The sequence below is a fragment of the Phaenicophaeus curvirostris genome, chromosome 23, assembly GCF_032191515.1.
Source record: "Phaenicophaeus curvirostris isolate KB17595 chromosome 23, BPBGC_Pcur_1.0, whole genome shotgun sequence".
Classification (NCBI taxonomy): domain Eukaryota; kingdom Metazoa; phylum Chordata; class Aves; order Cuculiformes; family Cuculidae; genus Phaenicophaeus; species Phaenicophaeus curvirostris.
The window spans coordinates 4,673,705-4,692,428 of NC_091414.1; the positions used below are offsets into that span (position 1 = coordinate 4,673,705).

The 18,724-nt window shown below is 51.0% G+C and overlaps 3 protein-coding genes across 3 annotated transcripts in view; 1 reads left to right on the forward strand and 2 right to left on the reverse strand.

Annotated features, from left to right (window-relative positions):
• The window catches only part of TMEM50A (transmembrane protein 50A), a 92,895-nt gene that overhangs the window by 5,903 nt on the left and 68,268 nt on the right, over positions 1 to 18,724 (reverse strand). The gene's annotated exons all lie outside the window — the stretch shown is intronic.
• On the forward strand, positions 75 to 5,338 carry RSRP1 (arginine and serine rich protein 1). The gene is made up of 6 exons (XM_069875261.1): positions 75 to 200; positions 288 to 343; positions 1,825 to 2,454; positions 2,745 to 2,899; positions 4,085 to 4,168; positions 4,834 to 5,338. Exons 1-6 carry the CDS (start codon positions 112 to 114, stop codon positions 5,017 to 5,019), a joined length of 1,200 nt encoding a protein of 399 aa, XP_069731362.1. The 5' UTR covers positions 75 to 111; the 3' UTR covers positions 5,020 to 5,338.
• On the reverse strand, positions 6,369 to 8,958 carry SYF2 (SYF2 pre-mRNA splicing factor). The gene is made up of 7 exons (XM_069875276.1): positions 8,877 to 8,958; positions 8,690 to 8,791; positions 8,103 to 8,228; positions 7,739 to 7,856; positions 7,535 to 7,625; positions 6,839 to 6,937; positions 6,369 to 6,752 (listed from the first exon to the last, which is right to left on the reverse strand). Exons 1-7 carry the CDS (start codon positions 8,931 to 8,933, stop codon positions 6,587 to 6,589), a joined length of 759 nt encoding a protein of 252 aa, XP_069731377.1. The 5' UTR covers positions 8,934 to 8,958; the 3' UTR covers positions 6,369 to 6,586.

The following is an 18,724-nucleotide window of genomic DNA, read 5'->3' on the forward strand; positions in this document are numbered from 1 at the left end:
GGTTCCCCCGCGCTCTCAGTCGGCGCTGGGCGGCGGGGCGGGCGGTTGCTGTGCTGCCCGGCTCATCGCGGCTGCTCCCTTTCCCGGTTGAGAGGCGCCTCTCCCGTCGCTATGGGGGTGACTCACGAAGCGGGGCTGTCTCCTCAGGCGTCCCCGGTGGAGCAAGATCCGTGCGGGGGGATCCCGGCTGGCTGGGGCCGGTGAGTGGTGGCGGAGAGCCACTCGCACGCGTTGGATGGGGAGAAGGTGCCGCTCACACGCGTTAATCGCGTTTGTTTTCCTTACAGGAGCGCTCTGGCAGCTCAGGGGAACCAGCACCGGGGGGGTCCGGACGCTCCCAGTGGTGAGTGTAGCGTCCGCCGCGATTCCCTCATCCTTTGAACCGGGGCGGCTCTGAGAGCCCCCGAGGGGCGGGAGCAGCGGGGTTGGGATGGGAATTAGAGGTGAAGTTATGTTTTGTGCTGAAGAGAGGTCTCTTATGTAATGCCTTCTGTTTGCAGTCTTTCCTTATCTCAAACGCAAGGTCAGACACAGCTGGCTCTAAAGCTCTGAATTAGCAAGAAGTTCGGCTGTTGTGAAGCTAATACCGTTAAAATTACTCTTTGAAAAGTAGTAGAGTTACCTATAAGGTTTCTGGGAAAGCTTATATATGCGTATGTAAATGAGAAATCTCTTCTGTCCCAGCTCGTCTTGCTGTGCACGGTTGTTGGGGATCACTCCCTTAGGTTACCCAGGCCTGATTAAAGGGAGTTTGCTTTCTAAAACTCCAAAATGAGTCTTAGAGAGTTTATTTGCTGCTACTAACAGTGTCAAAGTGGTGAAACGTCAGCTCTAAGGAGCAAAGAGGCGGGGGCTGCTGGCAGACTGCTTCACTTGATCGGTATCCTTGATTGAGTTAGTGAGGTTTAAGGTTTATCTAGCAAGTGGGGTTGGAACTGGATGATCTTTAAGGTCCCTTCCAACCCAAGGCGATCTGTGATGTGGTTAGTGGGGTTTGCAAGGAGCATTGAGTAGAAATGTCGTGATAAAGCAAGGTTCTTTAGGCTGTAAGTGGTGACGTGCTGGCAGTCGGTTCCGCCCTGGAACGCAGCAGCGTTTGTCGACAAAATGGCCGCCAGTGGAGGGGCAGCCATCTTGATTATTAATAGGCAGCCTGAGCCTTGCATCCTCTAAATCGTAGCCAGTGAATCATTAGCTGTGTTTTTCCCTAATTACACAGAACACTATTAATAGCAACTTAGTTCTGGGATGTGTGGACTTCCGTGCACATTTTTTATTATGAAAAAGTCAAGATCTTGAAGTCACTATTGGTATCTCGAAGGTACTTTGTTTTCCCTGTTAGAGTTAAACTCTAATAAAGAAGTGAAGTATTGGCTTCATGCTGATCTCTAAGGCACGTGGTTATTTTGCGTTGTGGATACAGCAGACTACATTTAGAATAAGTTGAAGATAGATTACCTTGAAAATTCTGTTTAGAGGAATAAAAAAATTTGTTAACTGGTGTCCTTTTCACAGGGCTTATCGAGCAAACACAGATCCTTAATTTTAAATACACGCAAAAAAGTGTATCTCCAGAATTGGACACAGAATTACTCATGGTTTAAACCAAAGCCTATTTTTATTCCGTACAGAAGGCTGCCTGAGGAAAAGGAAATGATGAAACTTTGAACTATCATGGGCAAAACATGCTGATAAACAGGATGAGTTTTGTTGGTGTGTTCAATTTTCCTGGGACTTTAACCTATGTGTCACGGTAGTTGTTATTGCTGTAGAGATGAGTTCTTGCATAGAAATAGTGATCTTCCTCTTCCCCACCCCCAACAGGAACAGAGACTGGGTATTACAGACCAGCAACAAAAACGGAACCAGCTCCTGAAACTACTTGCGTGGAGAAAACAGTGGTTAGGAAAACGGAAGACATGACAGGCTTCATGGATGACTTAACGCTTAGCTCGCCAAAGAAGAGAGAATCGTCTTTGAGATCCAAGAGAAGCTGCGATAGGTCGTCAACAAGGTCATCCAGCCGATCCTCTTGCAGCTCACTGTCCAGCTCAAGTAGCTCCTCCTCAGCTTCCTCCAGGAGTTGGAGCCGGTCCAGATCCCGCTCAAGGTCACGGCCTAGAAGAAACAGTTCCCGGAGGTACAGAAGATACTCACGCTCATATTCCAGAAGCCGGTCAAGATCACGTGGCTACATGAGGTACCGGGGGAGGTACCATGCCAGGCACTATCGGAGGTACCACCGCTCTCCTCCAAGGTACAGGTCTCGCAGCAGGTCCTGGTCTCGTGGAAGATCGTACTATAGAAGATCCTACTCGAGAAGCAGATCACGTTCAAGAGGCCGGAGGTATTATGGATTTGGGCGAACAGTATATCCTGAGGCTTACAGGAGCTGGAGAAGCAGGTCACGAACAAGGTCTCGGAGTCGATCACCTCTCCATTTGAGTGAGAAAGGTATGGTTTTTTTAATACTTAAATTGCGTGAGAGCCTCAAATCACACAAGTTAAGTTTATTTCAACAGGTCAGATTCTCATCTTTTCATTTACTTTATAGAGCATAACTGATAATTGTAGTGTAGAAGAAAACTGCACAGTTTTAAAAATGTACTGAGAAAAATTATTTGCATTTCAACTGAAACTAAATCGCACTTAAGTGCAAATAGATGCAAAATTGCAGTTTTTAGGCTTATATGAGTGGATGTATGTCAATTACACTTTTTTTTTTTATCCCCCCCATCTTGTAGAGAAGAGGGAACTCCTGGAAATTGCGAAAGCTAATGCTGCCAAAGCTCTGGGAACAGACAACATAGTCTTGCCAGCGAGCCTGAAGATCCTTACTCCTTCCAAAGAAACAAAAAATGAAAAACAAGAGCACAAAGATCCTGGGGAGTCAGCTGAGGTAAGTATGGACTGGAGTATTCTCAGAGAAAAGGTAAACACTTCTGAAAATTGGTCTGCATGGATGTATTAGTTCTTGACTCTGCAGTTGGCAATTAGGAATTCGAACCCTTGAACCCAAAATTCAGTTTTGCCAGAATGCTCAGAATTGCTGTAGAAACTGCTGAGGTTTTGTGTGAAGTTGAGTGCACTGCGGGCTCCTAAGAGGTGGTTGATCCACTAAGTCCCTGCAGGCTTTCCTGTAGCAGTAGGCTGGGAAGGAGAGGTGGATGTAGTTTATTCTTCTTGCCTGTTCCTTAGAGTAGTAGATGCTTCTGACCTAGATGGAGGTATCTCCTTCCCAAACCTAGTGGATAATGTGGGCTTTTTTTAAAGGTTGATTTTTCCCTCTTTTTAACTGTTAAAAGCTTTTCTAATGCGATGAGCTTGTTTCCCAGAAATTCCATACCCAAGCACACAATGCATTTTACAAACTCTATTTCTGTCTTATAGAAATCATGACTATGGTTCCAGACATGATGAAGAAAATCTGTTGGTAATTAAGGGACTTGTGGGCTGTAGCTGCTGTGAATTGAAGGGAGGGAGAAAGTTAAGCAACTTAAACTGAATTTGACTTGTAGTTCAACTCTGTTATGGTGTGTTAACCTGATTTGTGATAAATGCAAAGCTGCAATGACTATTGTGTTGATCAGATGCTGCTATTTCAAATGGAAGTAACTTTAATAGGGGTTTTAGGCAAATGGTCCAGGCATCCCTTTCATAATATATGCAATATATTCCAGATGTTGAGAGAGTACAGAAGAAGAGGCCAGCATCACTAGCAGATAAGTTTATTGTCATTATCCAAAGCTCCACAGGATGGACGTGCAGAACTGAATGCAATTTACTTTACCACTACACTTCATTGTGTGGCAGTCCATGCTTGCATCGTTTGAATCCTGTTTAAATCTAACTGGGGTGTGGATATCAAGTCGCCTGTGAATTGACACAATGGCATTGGCAAAAACACTGAATGCTTTTCAAATTGACTTCAACATTGATCCGTTTGCATAATTTGTAGCTTACAGCTACTTCTGTTGTAACTATCTGAAACAACTTGAGCAGAAAGTTCATACTCTGTAGTAACTGCCTTAACTCCAATGGAGTAACGTGTCACCTACTGAAGCTATTGTGTGCTCTTCTCTAGCAACCCGGAAGACCAGCAGAAGACACGACCAAGAACGGAATGGAGAGAGCAACCATACAGAGAAGCATTTCTTTCAGTCCTAATGTAAGTGTGCTTTCCCAAGATGGAGTTCCAGTCATTCGTAGAACCAAGAGTGGTTTGTGTTGGAAGGGACCTTTAGGCCCTTTCAGTTCCACCCTCCTGCCATGGGCAGGGACACCTCCCACTGCATCAGGGGGCTCCAAGCCCCATCTTGCCTAACCCTGAAAAGTTTCAGGCATGGGACAGCCACAAATTCATGGCTCCTGTGTTAGGTTTTTCCCAGTATTGGTTGCGAAACTAAAGACCTTAATAATGGTAGCAAATGGAATTGAATGGTTTTATAGTGATTCTTCTGGAGGACTTGGGTCACACTTAGCAGAGCACTGCAAACACCCCCCAGCAGCTGAAAGTAGAGCTTTACTTTCAGCAATCATGTTGAGGGATTGTCTTGTTCTCTACTGCAAACTCTGAAGTGTGTGCTAGCACTTCTGTACAGCGGAACTTCCTACAAGTGAGGTGTTGGGTATATTTTAGTAATGCAGAAATAAGGGAAAAGCAGCTTCCCCAAATCCCTTATCTGTCAAGTGTATGGATTTGACACCTGAGAGGCATTGGGTCTCTGAGCCAGAAAAAACACACGTGTTTATGGCACAGAGGAACTTCTTGCAGTTGGCAGCTCTGGGTGTGCTCCTTGGTCTGGCTTTTCTGACAGCAGTTTCTCTTTTCAGAACACAATGGCCAAACCAGTCCTGCAGAAGCCGGTGACCCAGATTGTAAAAGAACCGGCAGTTTCTCCGGTGAGGGACGATGACAGGAAGGGAAGCCCCTATGGGCAGTGGGTTCCTGTCAAAAAGGAGGAGAAGAAAACATTTTTAAACTTCTCACCGCGCAGTACGGCGTTCCGGGCACGCTAGCATGTTTCTCTGGCTGCAGCATTACACATTTCAGTAGTGAGATCTGAGATGTTCTGATGAGATTGAAGACTTGTTAATACTGAGTATTTATTTTGAAATCTTAAATGTGGAGTCTTAGGTTTCTCTTTCAGGTGTAGAGCACAGTGATCCAGAAGATGGGAATCTTGTGTACAGGTTGTAAATATTTTGTATTGCTTTAATGGACTAGCACACCAAGGTGGGTAACTTTTTCTAAACAATAGATTGGTAGCTGTTATTTTGAACATTTGATTTACATTGTGTAACTGTTGAAGTAAATAAACTTTAGTTTTGCACTGGCTTCTCTGTGTCAAGTCTGAGACTTGTGTGTGGTGATGAGCCCTGTGCTGTAAGTGGTTTTTCTGGGTTTAGCTTTCACCTACCCGCTGTCTTCACAAAGCAGAGCAGAAGGGGATTCCTGCATCATTCCCACAGACCTTTCCTTGGACTGGTCCCTATTCAGGCCTGTGGAGCAGCTTCCCCAGGCACCTGTCTGCAGGGGGAAAGCTGGTGCTGGGAGTGCAGCCATTGCCATGGCAGCTATTGAGAGCACTGCACCTCTGATCGATGCTGAAAACCAGAGTTAATGCAGGGTTTCTCTGATGTAGGGTGCTCCGAGAGTGTGTGAGGGCTTGTAAGGCAGTAAGGGTCCCAGGATCAGCTGAGGAGGGAACAGGCAACTCCACATAGGAGCTCTATTCAAAGGAAGAAAAGCACCCTGTGAGCCACTGGGCTGCAACACATCTTTGGAAAAATGTCTTAAGCTCACTTTTTGTAAAAACAAATGGCCAAGTAAAATAAACTGCATTTGACAACTCAAGTCTGGAAGTTGCTTTATTAAAATGGCCCAGGTGAGGCTGCTGAAGGCATGAAGGTTTGTGGGTGAGGGGAGGCCAAGCAGATACTGGGCAGTGTCCCCACTCCTTGCAGGGGGGTGGAGAACCAGCATTGCCAGGTTGCATCGAGTCCAACCATTCCCACCAATCACTAACCCATGTCCCTCAGCACCTCATCCACCCGTCCCTTAAACCCCTCCAGGGAAGGTGACTCGACCCCCTCCCTGGGCAGCCTCTGCCACTGCCCAGTGACCCTTTCTGTGAAACATTTTTTCCTGATGTCCAGCTTGAACCTCCCCTGGTGGAGCTTGAGGCCATTCCCTCTCGTCCTGTCCCTTGGGAGAAGTCCCTGCTGGGACTGTGGGACCCTTGTTCTGGGCAGCTGCTGCCCCGGGAAAACTACTGAAACTCCCTGAAGAGGCCCCCAGCAAAAGGTCACACGTTCCTCCAGCATTCCTTCACCTCCTGCTGAATATGATTTTCAGAGCCTTAACCTGTAGAGAATGAAGTTTTATTCAAACTGGAACCATAAGAGCTTGTAGTTCTGCGTGTGGAAGCTATGTACAGCTAAAGGTGCTATGCAAATCACTTCTATTGCATTAAACATAGTATTTATTTTGAAAATAAATGCAGTCTACAAAGTATTTGATAAACCTTAAAGCTCCTTGCTGCAGAGGCAGAGCTGTGGCCTGCGTTTTGCTGGGGAGGACGTCTCAGACGGCTGTTCCTCTCTCCAGGTTCTGTTTGATCTCAGCCGTGTACTTCCCGTAGAACCTCTCTGCCTTCTTGTTGAACTTGGCGTTCCTCTCGTTGATGTAGTCGATGTCGGCGTCATCGTTGTACGGGCGCCTCCGGCTGTACTTCTCGCGCTTTTCAATCCTGCAAGACAAGCAGGGGTGGCTGCGGGTGAGCCCTGGGGTCACACAAAGCTCCAGCGCATCATCTGTATCCTAGTATTTACTTACTGTTTTTCAAGGTCTGCCACCATTCTATCGACCCCCTCCTTCGATGGGACGTGAGTTCCGTGGAGAAGGCTGTCGGAGGTGGGATAAAGTGCTTCACCGCTGGAGGAGAGGAACAGAAGGGCAGCAGTTAAGCTGTAGCAATTGCACTGATTTCCCTGCTGCTGTTTGGTTCTTCACGTAACCCTTGGTGGCTCCTCCCATGACTGCACATCCGAGGGTCAGTGAGGACGCGCTGATGCTACCGAGCTCTCTAATTCTGAGACACTAACGCATCCCTACGGAAGATGCAGAAACCCCCTAGAATTCTAAACCCCTCCAAATGGAAACCTGGTGAGCTCTCCTCTGCCAGTTCAGTCTGTTTTCAAACTGCGCCAGGCTGCTTGAAAACTCTACCTGCTCTGGGAAGCAAGTGTCATCTGTTCACACATTTAAATACAATCTAATCAGCAAAGTGTTTCCTCAACTTCCATAATGCCAAGCTGGAAGAAACAGATGTCACCAAACCTCCCTCTACGCCTGGACGCAGGGTAGGTTATCAGGGAGTCCACGCCTTCCACAATGGTATTAAAAGACTAATTAATACCACAGTGTATATGAGAGTATGCATGTGCGGAAAGGATTAGTTTAAGCCTTAAGTGTTTGCCAATAATGCAGAAATAGCCCAGGCAGGATCAGATGCCTGAAACCCAAACTCACTACTGCTCCTTCAGCTTCTCGTACTGCTCCAGGTCGGGTTTGATCTGCCGGGTCAGCCGCTGGTACTGGCGCAGCTGGGCAGCCGCATAATCTGTGGGAGACGATGGATTAGAGCCACAGGCAAAGGGTTTATTTATTCCGTTTGCAGCTAAAATACTAACAAAGGTGTTACCAACATGGAGAGTTACATCCTTAAGCCATTACCTGAAAAACCCAGATCTGGATTTTTCCTCTTCTTTTTCCTCTCCCATCTCTCCGCATCCTCAGCACTGATCTCCAGCAGCTTAACTCGCTCGTAGTCTTCTCCTCTCGCTGCACATTCCTTACACAGCACAATGAACACAGCAAGATAGTGGCCAAGGATCAGACTTCGCTACAACTACCCCAACCAGTCCAGTAAATCTCTAGTGCAGGACAGTAATTTAGGTAATTGGGAGTCTAATTAGGAAATGGATTTTTAGGGGATAATGTCTGTACCAGCTCCTAGATCCCAGGAAAGGGATTCAGCCTCACTGCCAGCGCACAGGCCACAGCTCAGCAGCTGAATGGGCAGCTGGAACAGTGTTACCTTCTTCTTCTCCTCCACCTTCAGCTCCCACTCCAGCCGAGCTTTTTTGGCTTCCCAGTTTGCTGGCAACTTAAGTCTTTTATCTTCTTCCACCACTTCTTGGTGATTCAGCTTGCGAGCCTCATTCTAGGGACAAACCAGCTCATTAGCCACAGAAACACTCAGTCCTGGAACCCCCAAGGATCACTATGCTGAGAGCCAAGCCTCTGCTCACCGACCTCACCATGTGCAGTGCTGAATTTGGTGAGGGGCTAAAATCTTCCTTGTAGGTGCCAGCGAGGGAAGGAATGAAGGGATGGGAGCAGTGAACTGGAGGAACAACTGTCTTGGGACCACAGTGCTGGGCTTGGCAGCTCCCAGAGCCTCTCCCACTTTGCTTCCCCACACACTGATGGCAGCACTGGCAGGACCAGGACCCAGGGCAGGACCAGGATTAGGACCCAGACGAAGGCCAGACCAGGACCCGACCCCAGCCCCACCTCGTTTCACGTGGGGCTCACAGAATTTGAGCAGCTGCCCCTTCTGCTTTGCTTCCCCGCGCACCGGCGGCAGCAGTGTCAGACCCAGCCCCAGCCCCAGGCCCGTACCCGCTTCATGTGGAGCTCGCGGAACTTGCGCAGCCGCTCCTCCCGCTTCTGCGCCGCCGCCGCCGTGCCGGGCCGCGCCTCGTCCTCCGAGCCCGAGGAGCCCTGAAACGATCCACACTCAGCCACCGGCGCCGGGATGGAGGAGGGAACCCCCGCTCCCGCTCCTCCGCCTCCCCCGCCACCTCACCCCGCCGTCGGGATCAGGAGTCCCGAGAGCACCCAGCGCCGACACCGCCGCCGCCATCGCCACCGAGCGGCACTTCCGCTTCCGGCCCCCAGCGGCACTTCTGCTTCCGGCCGGGTGTGGGCGGGAGCGGTCTGTGCGGCGCGCGCGCCCCCCGGCGGCCGGGAGGATCCGCCGCCCTCGGCCCTCAGTCCGCCTGGAGCCCGCGGGGCTCATCCCTCCCCTGGCGCCGGGGATGGGGTGTCATGGAATCGCGGAATCGCTTGGTTGGAAAAGGACTTTGGGGTCGTCGAGACCCCCGTCCCTGAGCGCCTCGTCTGCCCCCGCCACTGCCCCGGGCAGCCCCTGCCAGGACTTCCCCGCCCTCTGGGGAAAGAAAACCTGCCCGGTCACGGCATCACGGAACCACCAGGCTGGGAAGGACCCGAGGATCATCGAGTCCAACCGCTCCCATCAACCACTGAACCATGTCCCTCAGCGCCTCGTCCACCTGGCTTTTAAACACCTGCACGGAAGGGGACTCAACCCCCTCCCTGGGCAGCCTCGGACAGCGTCCAATGACCCTTTCTGTGAAAATTTTTACCTGAAGTCAACCCTGAACCTCCCCTGGTGGAGCTTGAGGCCATTCCCTCTCGTCCTGTCCCCTGTCCCTTGGGAGAAGAGCCCAGCTCCCTCCTCTCCACAACCTCCTTTCAGGGAGTTGCAGAGAGCAATGAGGTCTCCCCTCAGCCTCCTCTTCTCCAGGCTAAACACCCCCAGCTCTCTCAGCCGCTCCTCATAAGACTTGTGCTCCAGCCTCTTCCCCAGCTCCCTGGTAGCTCTCTGCTGTGCTGGCTGCTCTGTCCCCTTTCCCCCTGACCTAAGCTGATCCCGAGGTCTCTGGGGCTGCTGTGAGGACCTGCAGTCCAGGTTGGATGAGGCTTGGAGCCCCCTGATCCCTTGGGAGGTGTCCCTGCCTGTGGTGGAACTGGATGAGCTTTGAGTTCCCTCCCAACTCAAACCATTCCACGCTTCTATGAATCACTCAGGTTGCCCACAGCAGGGAGAAAGTTGCAGCCCCCATAGAGGATGAAAAGTTTTTTTTCTGCAACTTCTGAGCAAAGAAATAATAATAAAAAAAAGAGGCATAGTATTGCTGGAGTGGCCAGCATCTTCCAGCTGTAAGAAGCCAAATGTGCATTTATCATAAAGGTTTATCAGTAATATTGATGCGCTCATACAAATGTATCTATTGTATGTGCACATCATGACTTTCTATTTGTACAGTAAGGGTAGAAAGGTTCTGGATTTTGATTATTTGCAGAAACCATCCAAACCCTGTAAGGTTCGTAACTGCCCGCCAACGATAGAATTTTTAAATTGATCTTCTCAACTGCGACTCGTGACTTTCCAGCAGAGGGAAATGCAGCACAAGCGATGAGAGGCTGTGGTGAGGACAGGCAGCCCTGGCAAACCCAGACTCTCTCTGTTCTCTTTTAACTTCGCTTTCTTCCGCTGCCAAACTCTGATGCATGCTGAGTGATTAAAAATATCAAATACGCTGTTACCCAGCAAGGAGTCAAGTCAGAGGGAAAAAAAGAAGCCCAACCTAGTGAAGGCAGTGCTGGAAAACAGAGCAGATTCCAGCAAAGAGAGAGAGGTGGGTGGCTTCTATGGAATCATAGAATCATTAAAGTTGGAAAAGACTTCTAAGATCCTCAAGTCCAACTGTCAGCTCAACACCACCGTGCCTTCTAAACCATGTCCCGACATGATATATAACCCCATTGGTAATATCTTAAGAAAAAGAAGAGGTTTATCTCCATGTAGTTTGGATTTGGGGTGTCTCCCCTCACTTGCTTTATCCGTACCCTTGTGGCTTGACTGGGAGGCGTCGGATTTCCATGGATGTGGAGCAAGCTGCCACCACAGCTGGGGACAGGAACCACTGCTGTTGGAAGAGGGGGATTTCTGAAAGAAGTGGCCAATGAAATGAGTGTTGTTGCAATATCTTTCTGCTCCATCTGGATCTCCCGTCCTCTCTGCCTCGAGGTTGCCCCTTTGGTCCCGTCTCTGGTCAGCATTTTATTTTCTGGAGCATCCAGCCAATCTCCTTTGACACCTGAGCATCTGGTGGCTCCACGGCTCCTCCAAAGACAAGTGAGGAGCAAGTAGAGGGGTGAGGGACAGGGGAGGAGGGTGGGCTCTGGGCTGCCCAAGGTGTCTGCTCTGCTCTGAGAGATGAGGGTGCCCACAGCTCAGCTGCAGGATGAGCCTATCAGCCACTTGCATACTTGCTACGCTTTTATTTAATCATGGGAAGCTGGATGGTTTTTATGGATTTGTGCAGTGCCTTGGCCCAGTCAAGCCCTGCGCTCGATGGAGCCTCTTTCCCCTTCTCGCAGCTGTAATGCAGTTATAAAATAAACCCAAGAGGTTTCCCTGGCTTCTGAGAATTTGCTTCTGGGTCCAGTGCCAACTCGGGGAGCCCAGTTCCTGGTGCAGGTGTCTAGTGCCTCCCCAGCTTGGTGATGCTGCTGCAGATCCCAACCTGGCCTGAAAAAGCAGCAAATTCACTCAAACCCACCTTGCGCCAAGGAGCAGGGACCGGTCCTGCGTGGGCCGACACTGAGTACATGCAGATCTGCTCTTGCTGTCGCTTACAGTTAATTTATTTTTAGATTAAAAATGTTTTTATTTCCCATGCACACAGAATTGGCACTGCTTTTTTTGGGTCGTAGCTGACTCCATTGTCTTCTCCAGTTATGCCTCCCCTGCAGTGCCGAAATGAAAAATTCCAGTTACACATTGTACAGGGGACGGGAGCTCGGAGGAACTGACTCATCTCGGTTATATTTGTCCTTTTCAAAGGGGAAGATCCTGGTTGAGGGATGAGGAGGGGGAACAACCTCTGTTGTCTCCCATCCACCACAGCAAACAGGATTCTTTTATCAGGGGTCTGCAGGGCGCGGCTGAGTGCCCCCCTAAAGGCAGTTGTGTGTCCTCAAAGTGTGAAGCTCCTCAGGCTTCTCGGATGATGGGGAAGGGAGAGGTTTGTGTCATTTCTCGGAAAAATATTTATGGCTCCAGCGTGACAGAAGCCACAGTGTGCTCCCCAGGACACGAGCCAAGCCCCCGCAGGTAGCAAGCTCCAGCACTGGGGACATTTCCAGCCTGTGAGGGAGGGTGGATGGGGAGGACAGCCTCAAGCTGGAGCTGGAGCGAGGTGCTGGAGCTGGAGCGAGGTACTGCAGTGCACCCAGCTCGCTCTGTGTGGGTGGCACTTAAACACAACAGTGGGGACACCGCGATGGCCAGTCACTCGCCCTGAGCCAGGGCATCCATCAGTGTCTCTTTCCTGAACATCTACCCTTGCCGCGTCTGCCCCGTGGTGCAGCTTCCATCTCCCACCCACCGGGGCTGATCTGCTGCAGCACCTGCCCTGGGGCAGCTGTAGCTTGAGCTGAGCGTGCGGCCAGGCCGGTGACGCCAAAGCTTGGCTGTGCAATTCTGTGGCTTGTGTGTGCAGTGCCACGGTGTGAACCCACAATGCCGTGGCTTGGGTCTGCAGAGCTGCGGGTTTGAACATGCAATGCCGTGGTTTGCTTGTGCAATGCTGTGGTTTAGGTGGGCAATGGCATGGCTGGTGTGCGGTGCCGTGGTTTGGGTGTGTGATGCCAGAATCCACACCTGCAATGTCCCAGCTTGTTCCTGTGCTGCTGTGGGTCAGACCTGCAGCCCCAGGGGTCCCTGTGCTGGGTGTAGGTGCTGCTGGAGAGGGCAGGAGGCTCTGCTGTGGCCAAGGACAGCTCTCCTGCTGCCTGGAGGAGAAGGTCCTGGGGGTGTTGGTTGACAGCGACTGAACATGAACCAGCAGTGGCCCAGGTGGCCAAGAAGGCCAATGGCATCTTGGCTTGGATCAGACACGGCGTGGCCAGCAGGGCCAGGGAGGTTCTTCTCCCTCTGGACTCGGCACTGGGGAGACCGCTCCTCGAATCCTGTGTTCAGTTGTGGGCCCCTCACCACAAGAAGGATGTTGAGGCTCTGGAGCGAGTCCAGAGAAGAGCAACGAAGCTGGGGAAGGGGCTGGAGAAGAAGAGGAGCGTCTGAGAGAGCTGGGGGTGTTTAGCCTGGAGAAGAGGAGGCTGAGGGGTGACCTCATTGCTCTCTGCAACTCCCTGAAAGGAGGTTGTGGAGAGGAGGGAGCTGGGCTCTTCTCCCAAGGGACAGGGGACAGGACGAGAGGGAATGGCCTCAAGCTCCACCAGGGGAGGGTCAGGCTGAACATTAGAAAGAAATTCTTCACAGAAAGGGTCACTGGGCAGTGGCAGAGGCTGCCCAGGGAGGGGGTTGAGTCACCTTCCCTGGAGGGGTTTAAGGGACGGGTGGATGAGGTGCTGAGGGACATGGTTTAGTGATTGATGGGAATGGTTGGACTCGATGATCCGGTGGGTCCTTTCCAACGCAGTGATTCTATGATTCTATTCTGTGATTCTCCTTGGTGCCACAGGGGAGCTCGCTCCTTCTTAGCCACTGTGTGTCACATCGGTGCTGCCACGTGCAACCTGCCACATGGGCCTCTTGCGTGTCAGAAGGGAGCTGTGAGTGTGCTGGGGGATGTGATAAGAGCCCGGCATGCGGTGGCGTGAGGACGGCTCTCCTGCGCGGTCCCAGCAGCTGCAGGAGACGCTTCCACTTCCTGCCCATCCCTGCCTGTGCAGCGCAGCTCCATGCTGTTCAACAGCTGCTGCGCTCCATCCTGTTTCGTGATGAAAGGTGCTTTAGAAGCGGAAGAACGTTATGATGATCGGGAGAAATAATGTACAGGCAGGGCTGGAGACAAGGCAAGCCTGCGCTCATCTCGGTCCCAGCCCACCTCGCAGGGTAGGATGGACAGCCAGACAGCGGCACAGGAACCCTTCCCAGCTCTGATACTGGGGACACCGCAGGGGTGAGCGTGGGTGACACTTCCAGGGTGGCTTTGCCATGCAGCCAGTTTGCTGCAGCGCTGTCGCCGTGGTGTGCCGACATCTGGGAATGTCAGACCCACGTCTTAATCTCCGTTGTCGCTCAGATGAAAATTAGTGGCAGGAAAGGAGGCGGCACCTGGGATGGCTACAGGGGTTGAATCATAGAATTATAGAATCACCAGGTTGGAAAAGACCCACCAAATCATCCAACCATTCCCATCAATCACTAACCCATGTCCCTCAGCACCTCGTCCACCCGTCCCTTAAACCCCTCCAGAGATGGTGACTCAACCCCCTCCCTGGGCAGCCTCTGTCACTGCCCAGTGACCCTTTCTGTGAAAAATTTTTTCCTAATGTCCAGCCTGAACCTCCCCTGGTGGAGCTTGAGGCCATTAAGAAAGGGGGTTGCTGGGAGCAACTGTGCTGGGAAGCCCTTGGCAAGCAGAAGCGCTGGTTTGGTTAAAGAAGAGGAAAACCAGATCTAAAACTTGCGTAGGACTAAATTAAAATTGCAATAACTGCATTAATCCAGCGAGATGGGCGACATACTGGTCTGCTGAGATTAAGATTAATTAGAGTGTATTTACTTATTGGAAGAGATCTAATATACTGCTTTATTGCTTATAGTCATTAACTATGAAGAAATTTGGAGAGAGGGGAAACATGAAGTTTGTTTCTTTTTTAGGTAGAAGAGAAACTGGTTTTCTTTCAGTCTGGTCCCTTTCAATCACAGACTACTGTTTGTGTCCTGTTGGGTTGCAATTATAATCTTTCAGATCAGACACATAATCATTGGGCTGGAGAGCAAAAAGTACCTGGGTAATGTGCTTAACAGAAATTAACCTGGTTATGTTCATACTCTATTGAAAATGAGAAAGTGCTGATGGTCAAAATCAATTCCTCCCCAGCCAAATTACTGCAGGGCTGGCTTAGGGTTTCAGCTAAATGCTCAACCCTCAAACAATGAGCCTGATTGTATTGAATTAGGCTCCTGATCATATAGTTCAAATGATGGCAAGGGTTTGCCTTTAATGCTAGTGGTGAGCGGGTGGGCAAAATGGAAAATCATAGAATCATGGAATGGGTTGGAAGGTACCTTAAAACTCATCCAGTCCCATCTCTTGCCATGGGCAGGGACACCTCCCACTGGATCAGGGGCTCCAAGCCCCATCCAACCTGCCCTTGAACCCCTCCAGGGATGGGGCAGCCACCACTGCTCTGGGCAACCTGGGCCAGGGCCTCCCAACCCTCACAGCAAAACATTCCTTCCTGAGATTTCTTCTCAATCTCCCCTTTTTCAGCTAAAAACTGTTCCCTCTTATCCTCTCCCTGCACTCCCTGATCCAGAGCCCCTCCCCAGCTTTCCTGGAGCCCCTTTCAGTACTGGAAGCTGCTTTAAGATCTCCCTGCAGCCTTCTCTTCTCCAGGCTGAACAACCCCAACTCTCTCAGCCTGTCTGCATACAGGAGGTTCTCCAGCTCCTGGATCACCTTTCTGGCCTCCTCTGGACTTGCTCTAACAGACCCAAAATCCACCCCATTTCCCCCCAGGACCACATGGAGGGTCCCGTCTGGTGTCCCTTGCTGGCCAAACGAGGTGCTGTGAGCAAGCTTTACCCAGCCCTTCCCTGTCCTTGTCACACCTCATCACTCCAGGATCATAGCTCGGATTTGGATGATGGGCTGGGGGACATGGGATGAGATGGTTTGGGATCCGCAGCCCCAAGAACAAATAAATCACAGCCTTCCCTGGGTGGGTGATGTTTCTTTTGGAGAGTTCTTAAGTGCCTAGAGAGCGGGGCAGCTCTCTGCAGCGCTTGTCAACTCCTGCCCGGTTACATCTTTTCCCTTAAAAGCCGGAACCTCACGGAGTTTCCTGGATGAGAGCACCTCAGCCATTAACCATGAATTTCAAATGAAGGAGATTTACAGTATATATCTCAGAAATACACCCGTGTGAGAGAGTGGGAGAGCAGCCTGGGGTGCTCAGGGCTGCAATCTTTGGGGCGTTCCAGGCTGGTTCAGCAATGGGTCCCACCAGTTCCTGTGGGATGGGGAAACCTTTGAGGCTCCCAAATCCGAGCGACAGCAGGGCTTGATTGCTGGGGGAAGACTCTTCTCCAGGGGAATGTGACAAATGGCAATTAATTAGCTGTCAATAATGAGGAAGGATGGGACCTGTGGTCCTGCTGTTGCAATTAGGAGGGAGAAGGAGGCTGAAGGGAGGGATGCTCAGAGCTGAGCAGCGTGGTGAGGGTCAGTCCTGCTGTTGGTCCCAGCATGGATAATATTGAGTCAGCAGCACCATGAGGGTCCTGAGAGGCTGCCCTGGACACTGGGGATTTGCTTCCCTCCCTGCTGTGAGACACAGGACTCCAGGGATGCGCTAGGATGGATCCATCCCCGCTGGGCAGCAGGGAAGGGGTTGGCTGTGTGGGAGCAGCCTCTCTGGGTGCAGAGGGAGGATAACGTCACGTTTCCCCCAATCAATGAAGATTTTGATTTTTGAGTTATTAGCCCAGTATCATAAACTATCTCAAAACCACAAAAGTAAAATAATAAATCTCCCTGTTTACCTTCTGTGCATTGTTTTTAAGTACCAAAGTCCCTCCAGGCATCTGTTCAATATTGCATCAGCCAAACGTGAACACAAATCACAAAGACGAAGCCGGATTTGGGGGAATATTAGTCTGTCTTTGCTATTTTCCAGCACTTGGCGGTATGCAGGGAAGCTCCCGCGGGCTCACCGGGCACCACAAGCAAGCGCTGAGCTCGCGGCAAATGCCGGAGTGCTGGGACTGAGCGGGTCCGGGGAAGCACTGGATGAGGGCGATGCTGCTGAGGCTCCTGGGGATGCGTTCCCATCCCATTTTGGATGCCTCTTGGCCCTGTCTCGCTGTCCCTCTGCCCAGGCATTTTTGCCACTGCAGAGACTGAGCTCTCCTGCTCTGATCATCGCTTTCCTGTCACCCCAAGGCGAGCCCCTCTGTGTGCAAAGCCCACTTTAGCCACCATTAAATATTAAAAAGCAGACGATGCTGCAGCTCAACAACAGGGGGACAGGGGCCAGCTCCCCCCAGGGCTTCCAGTGCTCCCAGTGCACTGCCACTGGTGCAAACCCAGATGTGCTGTGGATCCACAGGGCACCCATTGCTGGCAGAGGGGCTGCATCCCCCTCACCCTCATCCTCTGACAGTGCCCTGAGGAGCTCGGAGGTGCCAGGATGTTTCCTGATCCCCCCCAGCCTCCCTGCCCCACCAGCCAGCCACAGCTTTTCTCTTAAAAAATGCTTCTGGTTGCTCTTCCCGGTATTTTTGTCTCCTGGCCATGGCCGCTGCATCCTCCCTCGTCATTAACTGCCTGGGTTGGGTTGCTCTGTGGTTTTCCCCTATCCCAGCGGTCTCCCCCCTCATTACCCATCAGAATAAACCTTTCAAAGAATTAAAAATAAAAGAATGGTAAAGGCTATTTCAGGCAGGGCCGGGGGCAGCGGGTTCCCCTCTGCAGTGCTGGGAGCTGGACCTGGAGGAAACTTCCAGCTGCAAAGAGAAGTCCTGCACCTGGCTGCAGCTGAGACCTGGGGGGAAAAAACGGATTGCAAAGGCAGATGAGGATGTCTGGGGGTGGAGGAGCTCACCCTGCACGGCTCCAGGGATGCTGGACACCCAACCTATGTTTTAGGTGTAAAGTAATTCAGGTTGGGGTTTGATGGTTTTAATAAGAGGAGTTCAAAGAAGAGAGATGGGGCTACGCTGCCTCTTTTCCAGGGAGATGGAGCAGGGAGTGGGCGGCGATGGGATGTGTTGGGGTACGTCACTGCATTAGCCTCGCTGCATCTTGAGGCTGCAGTTAGGCTCAGGGAAAGAGCCAGGATGCCCTCTGCTCCCCACAGCCGCTCTCTTTGCAGAGCAGTGCTGGGAAGTGTGTCATTTCCCATCTGGACACCTGGATTTCAGGAACCCCCACGCTGTTCAAAGCTGGAGAGTGGAGGAAACTGGCCCCTTCCCCAACCACGGGGAGCCAGAGCAGGGTCCTGCTCCCTCCTGCTCACCACAGGCCACTGAACGGCCAGTGCAGGACTCAGGTTCACAGGGCTGGAAAGCAAAAAAAAAGCACCAAGTGGGAGCATTTTGGGGTACAAATCTGAGCTCCCTTGCTCCATGTTGCCCCCAACACTCTCTCCAGCCACTGTCAGCAGGCTGCTCCCCAGCCAGGCTTGGTCTGACCTAGTAGAGCAAAGCCCTTCTCCTACAGGAGGGGTTTTATTGAGTCTGCAGAGTCAGGTTCTGCTGGGATGTAAGCAGGTGGAGCTTTTTTTATTCCTTCTGAGGCCTGATTTTGGCCCCTAAAGTGTTAAGTGAGTGCTAAGCCCTATAAAATTACCCTTTCAGCTACTATTTCTGCACAAAAGGCTTTCGGCGACAAGATACGCCAAAGCATCTGATGAAGTAATATGTCTGTTCTCATTTGTGACATTTATTATTAACAGGGAAAAGAGAAGAAGAAAAAAACCCAGCCAGAAAGAACTCTTAATTGAAGGACTATTGTGCCCTAGTAACTGCTATTAAATTAATCTGCTGCATTCCTTTCCACCCACACACTTTAAAACTTCCTGGTTATAATTAGAACCATTTAAAACCAATTTGACACTCCCTGGATGATGCAGTTCAGCTGCTTAATATGGTGAAACTTTGGTGAAAGGATCAGAGGGGCTGCGAGCAAGCTGGGTTTGCTCAGCTATCGCAGAGGATCACACCCGGGAGCTGATGCTTGTGCTTGGGGATGTTCAGTCCCGCGGGGAAGTACAAGCTGAGGTCTGTTCCCCTCTGGTGCTCTAAGTCCCCTTGAGCCTGTCTGGGTCCTCTGCGTCATCTCCTGTGAGAGCTGCCTAGATTGTGATTCT